Here is a 15659-nt window from a genome sequence, read left to right as displayed (position 1 = left end):
TATGCTGTCGCGAGGAATCAGGCCGTGTCCTCATCTCGCGAGGCATCCCGCCCCTCAGCGACAAGAGGCAAGCACGCATGAAGCAATAACACACCATTGGCGGTAAGAATGCCCAGGCTATGCGACCTGAGGTCATCTGCGGTGCGGCCAAGATGTCAATCAACGTGAACGGGTCGCCCTTCGCCTCATCGTCTGGCTGTTTCGTATGGGTGGAAGAGTACGCCCACAGCACCACGATACCCGCCGAGAACTCTTTGGGATGCCGTCATGAATCGGATGAGGTGCTGAATCGTCTATCCCACGGAGTCTGGCCCTGCCAAGATTGTTTCCAAGACCGCCAATCCTAAAATTTTTCAATGAGATCCTGGCTTGGCGGAGACTGCTCATCCGAAGTTGACGGCCCAAGACATAGACACAAGGGGCGGCCGGGCCAGGTTGTGGCTTTATTTCGTCTCGTCTGGCGCGAGGATGAAGTTTAAGGCGTACTTGATTTCGTTGAGACGAGCTTCGCTCTACCCCCGAATCTTGAACCTGGGAACACCAAGTATGAGAATAACGAGGCTGCGAGCCTGCTTCCACCATGACGAAGCTAGACGGCAGGTGGAGGAGTGCCGAGCATCAAGCATAATCTCTGTCCGGTAGTCCTCGGGCTGGAAATGGCTGAGAGATGGTCCGACCGGTGTGCCAAGAAGACGACAGTAGATGTTAGTAAACAATACGTTGAAAGGCTAGCCAAATCTTATATTAATTCCACGATTATGCCGCGCCAGTTGTCTGGCTATATGGCGACACCAACGGCCATCTCCGTGGTTCAGGCGCGCTTGACTCGAGATTGGCTGGTGGTGCTCCGCCGCATGAAGTTGTCCAAGATTGGGCCAAGACGACCATCATGAATGCCGCCCATTTTTATCAGAGTGTTGAATCCGGTCAAAGATTTCAATCTGCAAATTTTATATAGCGTCCGAACCGCCGCAAACATTTGGAGAGCAGACGAATCATCCTCAGTTTTGCCTTGCGCTGCACTATTGACACCACAACCTCATTCATTTCCCTTCGACAGCCAACATGGTTCGCTTCGCCGCTGTTGCACTCATTTGTGAGTTGTAAAACTTAACACGGTCCGTATTTCCCGAAGTCTAACCACCACAGTTGCCGCGGCGTCCCTCGCGCTTGAGGCCAACGACGCACCCCAACAGGCGGCCGCCGTCTATCAACGTGAGGATGCCCAGCCTGCGCAGCCAGACAATGCGGGACAGAAGGAGGAGGAATTGCTCAAGGCCGTTGCGGATGCCGCTGGGGAGATTCAGAGAATGATTTTGGAGATGACGGGCAAGTCTGCCCACTAGGTGTGGTTGTCATGTAGCGGTAGTGGACAGGTCGAATCAAACGTTTCTTTGTTCTACTGCGCCAGGCCGACTGATGTGATTAGTCAGTGTAGAGTCGATGTGGGAGTGGAGGTGCGCCGCCTTTTCAACTTGGACATCTGTGATGCACATCGAGTCGGTCCACCCACTGCATGCAACGTGATGTCTATTCATTGTCTTGGTCCTGAAGGGCAATGGACAAGATTCATATATACAGAAACCTGCTCGCGAGGGAGCACCGCTGACACTCACGCCGTACCTTGATCCCCGGACGCTTCAACACATCGCCGGCATCGGCTCCGCTACTTCTTCTCCAACTCGTCGAGAATCGGCTTCTCCAGCGACTCGGGCTTCGTGGTGCTCGCCCAGCGACCCTTGACGGTGCCATCGCGGCCGACGAGGAACTTTTCAAAGTTCCACTTGATGCGCTTCAGACCCATCAAGCCGGGCTTCTCGGCCTTGAGCCACTCGTACAGGTCACTTGCCTTGTCGCCATTCACATCAATCTTTTGCATAATGGGGAAGCTGACGCCATAGTTGACGAGGCAAAAGTTCTGAATCTCGTCATCGGTGCCGGGTTCCTGGCCGCCAAACTGGTTGCAAGGGAAGCCGAGAATGGTAAAGTCATCAGGATACTTGTCCTTGATGGACTTGTAAATCTTCTCGAGGCCCTCGTACTGCGGTGTGAAGCCGCACTTGGAGGCCGTGTTGACAACGAGGACGACTTTGCCTTTGTAGTCGGCGAGGGGGACCTCCTGGCCGCGTTCTGCGAGGGGTTAGTACATTGCGCTGCGGTGCGAGGGGTGGCAAGAAGAGGGACAAACTGTCGAGCGGCTTGAAGTCGTAGAAGCTGGTTGCAGAGGCCATGGTGGCGAATAGGCGTGGTGTTGGCTGGATGATGGTAGGATGAGAGTGAGAAGCAATGAATTGCGATGGCCTGGGACTGATTGATGCTGCACAGGTTTGTGCGAAGATGGATGATGGAGCGATGGAGTGTTGGAGTGCGCGATGGCAGATGGGTCGATTCATGGGGATGAAGTTGGTTTGATGTGGTTGGGAGACCTCGGCAGTGACTGTATCCGAGAGAATTGCAGCTAAGAGAACATTGATGTAGAGGGTCGTTGTGTGACGTAGTGTGAGAGGATGGCACAAGAAGCTCAGGAGCTCCGACTGGGATCGGTGGGTATTCGGTGGGTGGTTGCTCCGCAGCCGACTGAAGCTTGATGAAATGGGAATAGATGCGATAAGGAAGGGGCCAAGGGGGCATACAAAATCAAATGATGCTGGTCTCACTGTCCTTAGCTTCCGTCGGCAATAGCGAGGGGCAGTGGCCTGGCAATGGACATGCACTTTGCCCGTTTCGTCCCCTGACGGCATTCATATGCTGTCGACGTCTTTTCATCCATTTACAATCATTTCACATCGCGTTTATAGATGCAAATTTGTCGGGACGACCTTGGTCCGTTTAATCCAGTTGCTCAACGCGCAAGGTACCCAAGAACGGCAGCATCTCCGGTTTGCAGAAGACTGCAGAAAGACCCCGCTTGCGTCATCCATGATTGCCCACCATCTTTGATACCCAGCCAAGCTCTGCTGGCCGATGCGCCACCATCTGCCAGACATCTGCCAGAACATCTACCGTCCAGGACATCACCTGCGTCTTACATCAGCTGCAGTGACATGGACGGAAAGCGCAATATTGTCATTGTCGGTAGGTGAATCAACCTCCTCGTCTGCTCACGACCTCTAACACCGTTGCAGGAGGCGGCATCATTGGCTGCACGACGGCCTACTACCTGACTCGCCATCCAAAGTTTAACCCGGCCCTGCATACAATTACTCTCCTCGAGGCCGGCCCGTCGTTGGCAGGCGGCGCTTCTGGCAAGGCTGGTGGTCTGTTGGCTCTGTGGGCATACCCTGCCAGCATTGTGCCTCTATCGTACAAGCTGCACGCCCAACTGGCAGCGGACCACGACGGCGCGCAGAAATGGGGCTACAGGAGGCTGCAATGCGGGAGCTTCGAGGCCGTCGTGTCAAGGACGAAGCTCAGGGAGATGCAGCAGTTTAAGGACGGAGGGGACAGGGAGTGGCAAAAATTACCAAAGCAGGATGCCGCCGCAAAAGAGCTGTTGCAAGACGGTATACTGCCCAGAGAATTGGACTGGGTTGATCGGGATTTGATAACGAGCTGGGCAGAGATGGGCGGCCCTGGCACCACGGAGACCTCACAAGTGCACCCATTTCACTTTACCACGTCGATTGGTCAACTGGCGCAAGCGGCCGGCGTTGACATGAGGATGCATGCCAAGGTGACCAAGATTGTCTCGTCGAAAGCATCTGTTGACAAGGTTGAATACCTCGATAGAAGTACGGGAGAGACGATTGAAATCAAGGACCCGACTGATGTCATTGTCACTGCTGGTCCCTGGACGGGCAGATTACTGCCGCGGGCAAAGGTCGAGGGCCTACGAGCACATAGCGTCGTTTACGATGCCAACGTGTCGCCGTTTGCCGTCTTTACTGATATACAGCTGCCCAGCGACTATGTCCCGGAGCACCGGGCAAAGCTGGGCCAAAGAAGGATGCACAAGAACCACGTCGACCCCGAGATTTACGCACGACCATTTGGCGAGGCATACGCGTGTGGTGAGTTGCAAAAGTGTGCTTCTTGCCAATGGGCCCCCACTGACAGCCACATGTAGGTGAGCCGGATACAACCGTTCCGTTGCTGGACACTGTCGACCAGGTCGAGTGCGACGAAGCGCAATGCGACGACATCATCGCGTACATCAGCACATTCAGCCCAGTCTTGGCCGCTGCGCCCATCAAAGCCAAGCAATCATGTTACTTGCCACGACACATGCGTTTCGGACAGGAGAGCGGCCCATTGATGGGACCGACGACGGTACCCGGCCTGTGGGTTGCTTCCGGCCATACGTGCTGGGGGATTCAAAATGGTCCAGCAACGGGCAAATTGATGTCGGAGTATGTGTTTGACGGGGAGGCCAAGAGTGCCAATATAGAAAAGTTGGATCCACGGAAGTTTAGGGTATGATAGAGATAAGTGAAGACGACGGATGTACTCGGGGTTGTGGCTTACCTGCATCTCACCCAAGGTGACGCCACACTAAAGGACGCCAGGGCAATTTGGGTGCAGGCGCCCCACACATATCTTATCGATAAGAGACAGAAATTTTGAAGCAACACTCATCCAACCTCACATACCACATTACCACACACCATATACCAGCACACCAACACGATGGGCCGCGAACTGCAAAAAAAGAAGCGCCGCTCCGGCCGACAACCGGTCAAACAATCCAACAAGACCAAGAAGATCCTCAACCCCCGCGGTAACGACATCATTGCCAAGAACTGGTTCGTCCATCCCATCCCCGCCACCACCACCGCCAGCTAACCCCCCCAGGAACAAGAAAGAAACCCTCTCGCAAAACTACCGCCGCCTCGGCCTCGTCGCCCGTCTCAAAGCCCCCACCGGCGGCACAGAAAAGACTTTGCGTATGGGCACGTCTAAAAACGATCCCTTTGCCATCACATCTGTCGAAAAGGCAGTCATATCGGAAGCCAAAGTCGAGCGCGACGCCGACGGCAAGATTATTCGTGTGTTGGGGCCATCAAAGCCCAATCCCCTCGATGATCCGTTGAATAATCTTGATTCGGATTCCGAGAAAGAGGAGGAGTGGGGTGGGATTGCGGAGCGGGAGGTGGACGAGGCGACGGACGTGGTGAAGGAGTTGATTGGGGAGTCGAGGAATCCGGCGCCCAAGGTGGAGAGGTATCAGAGCGAGGGGGAGAGGGAATGGTTGGAGAAGCTGGTGAGGAGGCATGGGGATGACTATGCGGCGATGGCGCGGGATGCGAGGTTGAATCCCATGCAGCAGACTGCTAGGGATATTGGGAGGAGGATTCGCAAGATGAGGGGAGATTAGTGTCGTTGAGACTGCGTTTGGCGTTTGGAGTACTGGTTATGCATACTGATTTTCAAATTCATACTTGATGAAGCGTGGCACTTTCCGGCACGGCAGTTTGGGTTCATTGGACTGTTGGCGCAGACACCATCCTACTCGGCAATACATTCTTGTGATTCCGTCTATATACATCCCAAAAAGGGTATCATGTCATTCTGCCAGCAGCTACATGCCGCACAGATGACTCCGTAACGCCAATACAGGTATCCAAAACCAGGATCCGCCCCAAATCCATGCCTGCAATGATGTACCCAATGTCCCATACTCTACAGCAGTCTATGTCTATTTCTGTCCCCATCCCTCCGCACCGGGCTTATCGATCCACGCGGTCATAGTTGCCGGCGGGAAACTTGGCCGGCTCGTCGTTGTAGCTCACCTGTGAGCCGCCGTAGGTGTGGTCTGTAGTGGACAGCCCTGCACCGCCAGAGCTGTACTCGGTGTCTTGGTTGAACAGGTCGTTTCTGCGGGGAGGGAGAGCACCATATCGATCAGGATCATCGTCATCGTGGCTGTAGGGGTTAGCGTTGCCATATGGTCTTGGCTCCGAGAACGCATTGTTCTCGTGGTCGTCCGCGTTGACTCGCTCATACGCTTCCTCGTCGTGAGGCGCCATGGAGAAGGCAGCCTTGTCGGGATCAATGTTGTTATCACCCCCACGGAGCTTGCGATTGTCGTAGCCCGGGAGGCTACCGTGGAATCTCCAGTACGTCAGGGTGTAGGCGCTGATGAAGGTGGTGGCACCAAACAGGAGGCTGAACAAGTCGTTAGCCGTGGATGTGCTCGCAAGGGGAAGGATTAAAAGGAAAGGGGGGGGACGTACCAGACAAAGACGCCTAGAGCCACAACTCCCTTGCTGACGCCGCACGCTTGGCCGCAGAGCCCCGACGAGTTGTACGCTGCTTGGGCTGCAAACGCCGACAGCCAAATGATGGTAAAGGCAACGTCGACACCCAGCATGGCGTGAGGCTCGGCAAACTTGCGAGTGCGTGCAAATCGCGGCGTCATGATGAGATAGACCCAGGCGGGGATGGAGAGGAGGAACTGTTCACGGTCAGTCGATTGCTTCTTCCGGGCTGCTGGGACGGCACCCATCGCCAACGTACCACTCCAAATGCCCATCCATTGTTGCCGACAACTTTGGCATCTTTTCCTGTGAAGACGGCAATGCTCATACACCATCCGACGAGACCCAGGAGAATCTGGGCACAGTGCAGCCCAAGCTTGACGCGAGGGACGAGGTCGGGGTCGAATTCGAGACCCATGGTGTTGGTGGTTTGGTGCTGTGTTTACTCGGGCGGGTGATGTGTTCGTGGTGTTGTCGAAAGGAGAATGGCGGCAATCGGTTCGGCAGCAATTCTTGTCCGAAGAAATGAGTTGAAAAACAGCGCAATCGGCGATAAAAGACTGTCAGCTGCGCCAGGCACGTCGTAACAAAAGTCGTCGTCACTTGTCGCCCACGTCAACTGGAGTCTTCCTTTGTCGCTGTGGAGGGAAGTGGATCTGCAAGAGCCGGAGCAACCAGGTCGGCACTGAGGCTGAGTCGTCGGGCGGCTTCAAAGGTCGCAGAGCTACGTCAACTGGCAGCGCAGGGGCTTGGCGTCATACACAACAGGTGTCGATGAAGGCGGGTAGGTTTCACGGATGGTGATGAGGGTGAGATGTAAGAATGTTTATGTAGAGGATAAAAAGGGGAGGTAATCGAAGTGGACTGAATGTTTGGCGCAGATGAAGAGCCGTGCTGTGCAACCAAACGGCAAGGACCCTCGATTGCGCCTGCACCTGCACCCGCTTGCTCGTATCTGAGCTGGGATCCAATTGACAACACTCAACCTCTGACCATTGACATTTTCGCCAGTCAAAGTTGTGCGGCGCGACGCCCTGGGCCGCTTTGTTGGAGCCAGCGACCGTCAGCCGCAGCCACTAGATTCCCATGGATTGGCAGCTATTGTCCACATTGGATTGTCATTGACTGCCATTAATAGCATGACCCGAGAGCGAGTGGACGCTGCAGCAACGGCGAGGCCCACCCAGCTGGGCGGCGTGGGCGGCATGGCGTGGAAAGGCAACGAACCGTCCACCCACCAATTCGACTGCTTCGGATCCCTATGAGTGAGGCGGCCTATGCTCGATGGCTGTGCTTTCTGACTGACATGCGCCACCGGTTCCGCGCCACAAGGCGGACTCTGGTGCTTGGAGGAGGCAATGTTGGAGCCTCACGTCTGGCAAATCGAGCTTTGGGTCAACGAGCGTTGGAGACTCCTCCAGCTTCTGACTTGGGTTGATGGGTGTGGAATCTGCCGACAGAAATCAGAGTGACTGACAATGCGATGCGGTTTGAACCTCATTTTGAACCTCATTGCGAAGTATCTGACTCTAGACATAACGCTCGGCAGGCCAGAAAATATGATGGAATCAAGAAATTGACCACTAGGTGATTCGGCCTGGCAAGCAGACACCCCATCGATGCAGAGCAGTGGTCCTGGCTATATCAGTTGACAGACGGCACTGGTCAGATATTGCATACAGCTTCACCATGGCACGACCTGCAGCAATCCTGGCATTCAGCTGGGTCACCTGCAGGAATGGCGGTAGTCGTCCCAAAATGCCAACTCGCAAAGAACGCAGTGGTCCAGAGAACTTGTCAACACAACAGAACGGCAGACCTGACCATGTTGTCCAAACACGAATGTATACAGTTTCCCAGCCTTTACGAGTTTCTTGCTGGAAAGGGCGCCCCCTGTGACGGTAAATGTACGTTTCTGTACCGATATTGGTGATCGAGAGTAACCCGAGTGAACAGCCAGGATACGGTGCGTCAGGTTGACACAAAACCGACAACCCGAGTATCCCGATTTCGACGAAAAACTCTTGACTTCTGGCACCTCGCAGACAGACGACCAAGTCCCGCAAACTGCAGACATACTCATCATCGAAAAAGCAGATGCTCGCACGCTGGGACTCCTCCTCGCAAACAAGGTATCGCAAAGCAACCGCCTGTCGTTTCTCAAGTTCCTCGAAACCTACCTCCGTGACCAGCCGTCGTTTAACTTTGCCAATGTCCGTCACCAGCTTGCATCGATGCCGTCCGTTGTGACCAAGCAACAGCACGTCGCCTTTACCTACGTCACTGCCAGAGAATTTGACAGACCATTCACCTTGGGGTACAGACAGGTGCAAAAGGCTGGGCGAAGAGGGGGCTCTTGGAGGATCGAGAGAACATGGGGGCCGATGAATCCTGTCCAGAGAACCGATACGGGCGGTGTGTCGTCTGCGTTTTGCCCTTTGGCCGTTACTCGCACGCAGGCCGCCGCGTGGTTTAATCGAGGCGCCGGCAACCCTTGGAACCTTGGTAGGCCAACGCAAGCCCATGTGAAGGGGTATGCGAAAGGGTATGCGAAGGGGCAGGCTAACGAGCGTAGGAGTCATTCTACTCGATGAGCCGCCGAGACTCACTGGCCTACCCGGGTCTCTCATTCCCACGTACCACGTCATTCATGGCGATTGGTACGTGGACAGCGCCTCGCCAAGCGACCTCTTGGTGAACTGCATGAAGAACAACACCAACTTGCAGGCCGCAGGCATCCCGAGTCCCATGGCCGTTGTCCAGAATTTGTACAGGATAGTCAACTTTGAGTGGAACCACCTCATCACCTACTACACCCGCGATCTAAACTCGATAGAATGGGCGCTGCAGCACGGCGACGGCAACAATAAATCCACGTCGGAAATGCTGAGAGACGCCATGCGGAACCTGTTTCTCAACCGCCGTCGCATCCCGTGGTACCGCACGCTCCTCAGAGAGCAGCTCGCCTCGTGCCAGTCCAAGGGCCGACGATTTTGGAGTCTCGCCGACGGGTCTACCCCAGAAGAAGACGCAATGGCCGATGAATTGGCGGACGACCTGAGGCAGCTCGAATATCTCATGGCGCAGATCCACGAACGCCTCGACGCAAGCATGACACACATCGTGGGCGAGACCAATGTGCTCGAGGCACAGAGAACCCACGAACTCAATCAGATAACGGTGCAGCAGAACAGGATTGCCTTTGCCCAGAACAAGATACTGCTGGCCCTGGCGCTCGTGGGTACCTTTTTCTTGCCGATTAATGCCATTGCTGCCGTCTTTAGTATGGGCGGACAGTGGGCCGCTGGGGAGGCCATGTTTCCCGTGTTTTGGGCGATTTCCATCCCGTTGGCGTGCGGGCTGGTGTCTGCTTTGTTGGTGTTTATGTATTGTGGGAATAGGGGGACGGACAGCGTGAGGTTCAGCTGGCTTGACGGGTGCACCTAGTGATTTGATGTGTTGCACAGGAGCCTGGAAGTCACTCGGCGTAAATTGATGGCCCAAATCACCAAATCAAACGGCCAACCAACTTGACTGCTTTTGTGTGTTGCCCGTGAACAGACGTTATATTCGCCGACGATTGATATGGAGGAATACATCTATGCACCCGTAGCGAGGACCGAGATTTTGGAGGAATATGAGACGGCAACTTGATGTGATGACCTGCATGGGATGAGCGTGGGATGTGGATGGCCTCACTCGCTGTGGACAGCCTGGGGCTGGGTCGTTGTATGCCCCGGCCGAGATAGTTGCTCGAACGAATTGAATTCTGATTCCGCGGAACAGGTGAATCTAGTGTCCATGGTGTGTGCTGACTTTAATTGATGTCCGATGCTGCGGCCGGACGAAACCTTGCAAGGTGGATATCAACATGGTCCTAGCCAGGTCAACAAATGCCGCTCGTGTGGGGAATCTTACTCTCGCACATAGAGGGACATGTCGTCAGACACAATACCATCTCTTTGCATCGTTCTCTTCGAGGCAAATGATCTAGCGGTCATTTCTTTGATGGGAAATCTGGTGGGGACCTCTTGATTTAGTGAAGTGAAGGTGGCTTTGTGACTTAACGCAGTAGAGCACGGCGCGTATAGCGGAATGTAGCCATACTCTGTATTCGTGTCAAAGGCACTAGAATGCTCATAAGATCGTGGTGATGATGTGAACCGATGGCTGGTCGTCCACCGGCCGCCCAACCCCCTTTTATCGTACCTTGAAGTTCCTGTCGTCAGACGCCTCTTTTAGGCACCGGAAATAGCCCATCCCGACCGACCGGACCGTCATCTCCACGACTCTCGCAGCTAGTGGGTGTTGGCATGTCATGGTGTCAGGTGCACTGCGCGGTATGAGGTAGCGGGTGGTAATCAGAAACTTTTTAGTTGCAGGATATGAAGCCCAACTGCACCGACTTTGTAGAGTCAAAGTTCTGACAGATACTTTTTGGTCCCCATGCACTAAGCCTTGTAGTGGCGCTGTGACATCTCGGCTCCTGCCGAAACCATCTAACCTCGTTGGGACATACCTGTCGTCGGCTGTCGTTTCGGGCCAAACCAAATGCAACACCATCTCGCGGGATTTCCACCTTGAATCAAAGCATCGAGCGAATAGCCAACAGGAGTTTCACTTACAAGCTGCCCTCAAATGACGTACACGGAATCGAAAGAGCCCAGCCTGCGGCGGTCTGACTGACCAAACACGGCCAAGGTGCCAGCCACAGCGCATGGCCAAATGGGTCCCGACCTGACATGAGTTTTGGACAATGGTATGGGGGTCGACAGTCAAACCGCGGGGAGTCTGCGTCAAGCATGACATGCCCGGAGCCGCATACTTCATCTATGTACCAATGACGTGCACCGTCGACAGACTGTCCCTTTGTGGAGGCACAGAGCGGCAACACCATCAATGAATATCATCTTGGAAGAGGCGTCGGAAATAACGTCCAGATTCTCTGTGTCATCATGACACATACAATTCAAAGAATTCCCACGACTAAGATGACCAGGTGCGGACCGAGCATGACTCGCCACCACTTCTGGTGCCTTTCAAGCCTTTGCTACTCAACGAAACTTGTACCACGTTGTTTATTGTGAATGCGGACTGCTCCGCCGGCAAAGTGTGGAGAGACAAAGAGAGTGTTCTCAGACCTGAGACCCCTTCAGCTGCTGTACGTCTAACATACAGCAGCTCATTACGTTTGATGGGCCGTAGCCACCACGTAACTTCATGGGTCTTGTTTTTGAATAGCTTGCTTGTTGCACTTGACGGTTCTGGCCTAAACGCACCAGATAGCGCCGTGATATCTTGGTTTATAAGATGTTCAGCCAGTCCCATCCTATATTTGCAGAAATCGAATCGCAAGTCGTCATTGTGTGCAAGGAATTCCCATGCTCTTACCACGAACAATCACCACCGGGACGCCCAAAAACATGATTCTTTTCCACAAAGACTTGAGACACTTCTCAGACAGGATGAACCTAGAAAATTATTTGATGGTTCATTTCAAAGGTAGTTCAATTTGGCAATCACCAATATGGATATATAAGTGCACCTCCCGGCCTACTGTATCCATTTCAAGCCGATGCACAACAAGAACCAATCCATATTTCGTTGCAATGTGCGCCTTCAAAAGCCGAATGGCAAATTGCCGTCGCTGCGGGAAAAGAGAAGAGCAAAGCGTACCTATACCTATTTCTGGTATAGAATGTCCTGAACTATGGCGAACGGGGGGGATTTTGCAGAGGTGATGACTTTAAGGAGGTCCGCTGTATGGAGGTAAAAGGTTACTGTGGTTGCCAGGGAGAAGAGCCAGATCCTACCTGGAAGAGGGAAGATGTAGGTGGCGCCAGATCCGGTATCGAGATTTTACGACAGTTGCTGATTAAAGTTTAGGGGCAAGAAAATTGGACACCAATACAGAGTCAAGATGCTACTGTGACGATTGTAGACTTGACATGGACTGAAAGATAGGTTGTTGCTGCACTCGAGGTAGCCATTGGTGGCAGCAGCAGGTGGACCAGACCAGACGTTTTATACGCGCTCGTTTCTAGAGTCTCGACAGAGCCGGGGACCTAGACTGCACAGCTCAAATCTACCAGCAATTCTTGAATGGCTGAACTAGGGCTACCTTGGGATGCTCGTGAGATGGCAAAGAACGGAGTTATCAGAGTTTGTTCCTACTAGGGGGTAAATAAATCACTCTTTCCGATCCAGGAATGCTATACTTCCCTGCTGTTTGATAACGTTCCTTTGCATGTTCGTGCAAGTTCCGTCTACCAGGAGATGCTGGCGGCGTGATAGCAATGCACGAGTGACAGTGCCTCTTATAATGTATGTACCTAGTGGTGATTTGATTGTTTTAGGACACAGGTCAGGAGACGCTTTCAAGGCGTGCCAGCAGAGAAATTATCTCTTACTAGATTATCCCCCCTCTGATTAGGTCATCTATCCTAGTGATAGAGTCTATACAGTAAGGTGCGATAAATTTCTATAAGACTATCTATCTTGCTATCATGTTTATAGTAACAGGTCTTCTAGTTTCATTCCAATTATAAGATATCCTCCCTGACACTCACGATCTCCCCTCAACTCCCACTTTCAAGTTGTACATCCTTCAACAACAAAGACCACCAGAGACTTCCAGGCCATTAGGAACCAGGACCATCAGGAACAAGGAAAATTAGTAGCAGCAGTAATAGTAGCTCCAGCAGATAACTCAATTCAACAGGCCGTTTCAATCCAACAGAGCTTTCAACAGGGCCTCTAATAGCGTTTTTTTTTTTTTGCGAAAAAAATTGTCATATTTCCAACAGGTCTCAAACAACACTAATACACAACAATCTAAAAGAATTCAAGGTACCCTGAGTGTGTAAGAGTTCTGACAGCTATCATGCTATCAAGACTGTCCCACAGCCCCCGTCGCACGCTACAGTACCTACCTAGAGGTAGGTATGACTCTTTACCACTCACTCGGTCACTTCCTCTCCAACACTTGGTCCTCTATCGCGGTCACTTGCCGAGTAGCAAAATAATCGATTGCATCTCAATTCAGGTGAATGTTATTAATATGTACGTATTAGACTGCCTCTCTGCATCTGTGGGACGATTCGTTTGGTAGTCCCATATCACCCCAAGAGCTGGTCACAATTTTCACCAAATTGACACTCACTCTTCAAAATGGTGGAAAGGGCTTGTCCATTGTCATATTCTTGAAGCCACTCCCCGACAATTCTCGAGTGAATCCATGTCCAGTCCAAGATACTCAATGTTGACTCCCCGGGAATCATGGTAGTTACCAGAGACACTCCAAACATTAGGCCCCTCTCACCCCCGTGCCAATGCTGTTCATGAGCGGCGACACTGTCAAAGTCAACCAAGTCCAACCATCGGGATCTGTTGACTGGCTTGTGGCTTCCAATATCGTACAAGCGCCATTCAACGCCTTCTCCATGCTTGCCTTGCGGCATTGGGGTAGCCATGACAGCGCTGTGCACAAAGCACCGGAGCAGGTGTCCCTCGAGCGCTAGAGCACTAGCCGCGTCCCATCGTCTCTCTTCAGTGAATGCGGTGGGCTGAGAATGGACATTTTGGCGGCGGCGAAGAACTTGCGCAACCTCCATCATTAGCTTGATTGCGTCTCGAGAGTGAGTAACTGTCACCTCGGCCATCTTATCCAAGGCATGGACGGCGCCTCTCAAGCCCAGCGCGGATTGTTCGGCTGGAAAGGATCTAGCTGAAATGGCCACCTATTTCCAAATGGCGAGCAAAGCCCACAGTGAACCAAGTGAAGCATGGCGGGCCGTATATCCACTGCAGTAACGCCGGACGAGATTTGCGTGGAACTGCTTGTGGTCTATGTCGGCAGGCATCCGAAGTTGGATCAGTTTGCGCACGCCAATTTTGATCATCGCGGCCAGTTGAATCTTGACGTTGATCACCGCAAGATCGCTGCACGGGAGGGCTACAAAGAGCGCCAGGCGCGGGTCGTAGTCAAACATGGGCAGCAGGTCGTAAAAAGCGCTTCTTGTCGTGCCAGAAAGCCCATAGTCGGAACAAAACTCGAGCTTATCCGACACACGACATATTCCCATCTGATTGAGCTGTCGCAAGCGGTCTCTCCGGGTCGTGCGGTCAACTATGAATACATCCATTGCATACTTCCCGGCGGGAGAGGAGCGAAAGTCTAAGTTGGACAGAGCAGCTAAGAAGCCGGCGAGCTGTCCATCGCCCACCAGAACTCTTCTCTCCGCGTCGCGAGCATTCCACGGCCTTGTTCTGTCTCTGAAGACCGTTACAGACGACGACGGGCAGGTAAACCGATTGGCCCAGCTTGCTTGCTCCATCTCTTGTTCCGGAAAGATATGGAATGAGCCGTCGGCAAGATGTCCCGTACGGCCATCTAGAATTGTCTGCTGGACATGAGGACTGACCAGAATAAAGGCGCGGTCAAACCCGCCAATCTGCACGGGTGCTCGGAATTCGTAGGGGAGGCAGATTAACTGCAGTGTAGGTGGACCGCTTGGTCCATCAACTGCATTGAACACGGCCAGATCCTCGGAGTGAGTCAATTCGTCCACTTGATACCGTGTCGTGCAAATATCCTCAAGACCAATAACCCGGGACCAGGGCGGAAAGCAAATAACCGCAATGCGGTGGGGGGTTTCTCTGTTGGCTCCATCATTAATTCTTCTATGTGAACTATGAGGTTTTCCAAGGGGTCACCCCAGGTCCTGTAGATGCGTTGCCATTCGGGACGAACCAAGGGCTGCATCGGGTTGAAGTACTCTGCGCCCATGGACTTGGCCACATTTTCGAGGAATCTTGACACCTTGTAGTACGAACTGCTGCCCGATGACGAAGATTGACACAGAAATTGATCTTCCATGGGATTGAGTGAGCGTATCTGCCCAGCCGATAAGCTCAACCAGCAGCAAGCAAAACTGGGCAGAAAGGGACGAGTCTTCTTCTACAAAAATGACAATGTTCGGCGGCAACACCTGAGGATTCAGCCATGTTGATTGTCGATGGCCGGGAGGTGTGTCGGTCCTCACATTCGTCAAGCCTGCGCGCAGAGTGTTGAGGAATTCACCATATGATTCTCTCTTGATGGGAATTGTCCCAGACAGAGAATCTCCTTCTTTACCCTCGCCTTTGATGAGCACGGCGGTCTCTAGTTGCGTCGAAACATGCACCACTTTGGCGTCTATACGGCTGTCCTTTAGATTGTTGTAGACCCAAGGCGGAATTACCATGGTTTTGCCTGCCGCGAACGGTCCTCGAATGGTGCCTATCAAGGGATGCTGGCTCTCCCGGCTGTGAGCTCTGGATCTGATAGCTGCTACCATGTCACGGATGGTAGGCTCCCATTGAGCCCACTTCATTGCAGTAGAAGCCATGGTCAATGCCGAGTATGGTCTGAATCGTTCAATGTTAGTTTGCTAGGCTTCATAAACACTGGGGTGTGCCAGG

The 15659-nt window shown here is 53.1% G+C and overlaps 6 protein-coding genes across 6 annotated transcripts; 3 read left to right on the top strand and 3 right to left on the bottom strand.

Moving 5' to 3' along the window:
* Positions 1–1065: 1065 nt before the first annotated feature.
* Positions 1066–1346, top strand: VFPPC_13951 (hypothetical protein; the record flags this gene model as incomplete). The annotated part of the gene is made up of 2 exons (XM_018291723.1): positions 1066–1096; positions 1150–1346. 2 exons carry the CDS (start codon positions 1066–1068, stop codon positions 1344–1346), a joined length of 228 nt encoding a protein of 75 aa, XP_018142151.1.
* A 320-nt stretch (positions 1347–1666) lies between these two features.
* Positions 1667–2231, bottom strand: VFPPC_13950 (glutathione peroxidase-like protein; the record flags this gene model as incomplete). Its single annotated transcript, XM_018291722.1, has 2 exons — positions 1667–2130; positions 2189–2231. 2 exons carry the CDS (start codon positions 2229–2231, stop codon positions 1667–1669), a joined length of 507 nt encoding a protein of 168 aa, XP_018142150.1.
* Positions 2232–3044: 813 nt separating this feature from the next.
* Positions 3045–4419, top strand: VFPPC_06047 (oxidoreductase; the record flags this gene model as incomplete). Its single annotated transcript, XM_018285148.1, has 3 exons — positions 3045–3075; positions 3126–4010; positions 4067–4419. 3 exons carry the CDS (start codon positions 3045–3047, stop codon positions 4417–4419), a joined length of 1269 nt encoding a protein of 422 aa, XP_018142149.1.
* Positions 4420–5666: 1247 nt separating this feature from the next.
* On the bottom strand, positions 5667–6615 carry VFPPC_06046 (chaperone-binding protein; the record flags this gene model as incomplete). The annotated part of the gene is made up of 3 exons (XM_018285147.1): positions 5667–6105; positions 6174–6394; positions 6457–6615. 3 exons carry the CDS (start codon positions 6613–6615, stop codon positions 5667–5669), a joined length of 819 nt encoding a protein of 272 aa, XP_018142148.1.
* Positions 6616–8022: 1407 nt separating this feature from the next.
* Positions 8023–9644, top strand: VFPPC_13949 (corA-like mg2+ transporter protein domain-containing protein; the record flags this gene model as incomplete). The annotated part of the gene is made up of 3 exons (XM_018291721.1): positions 8023–8104; positions 8154–8702; positions 8773–9644. 3 exons carry the CDS (start codon positions 8023–8025, stop codon positions 9642–9644), a joined length of 1503 nt encoding a protein of 500 aa, XP_018142147.1.
* Positions 9645–13936: 4292 nt separating this feature from the next.
* VFPPC_06045 (hypothetical protein) lies at positions 13937–15586 on the bottom strand (the record flags this gene model as incomplete). The annotated part of the gene is made up of 2 exons (XM_018285146.1): positions 13937–14855; positions 14913–15586. The coding sequence occupies 2 exons, from the start codon at positions 15584–15586 to the stop codon at positions 13937–13939; spliced, it is 1593 nt and encodes a 530-aa protein (XP_018142146.1).
* Between the last annotated feature and the right edge of the window lie 73 nt (positions 15587–15659).

Source organism: Pochonia chlamydosporia, chromosome 5, assembly GCF_001653235.2.
Source record: "Pochonia chlamydosporia 170 chromosome 5, whole genome shotgun sequence".
NCBI lineage: Eukaryota > Fungi > Ascomycota > Sordariomycetes > Hypocreales > Clavicipitaceae > Pochonia > Pochonia chlamydosporia.
This window is presented reverse-complemented; position numbering and strand designations above follow the sequence as displayed.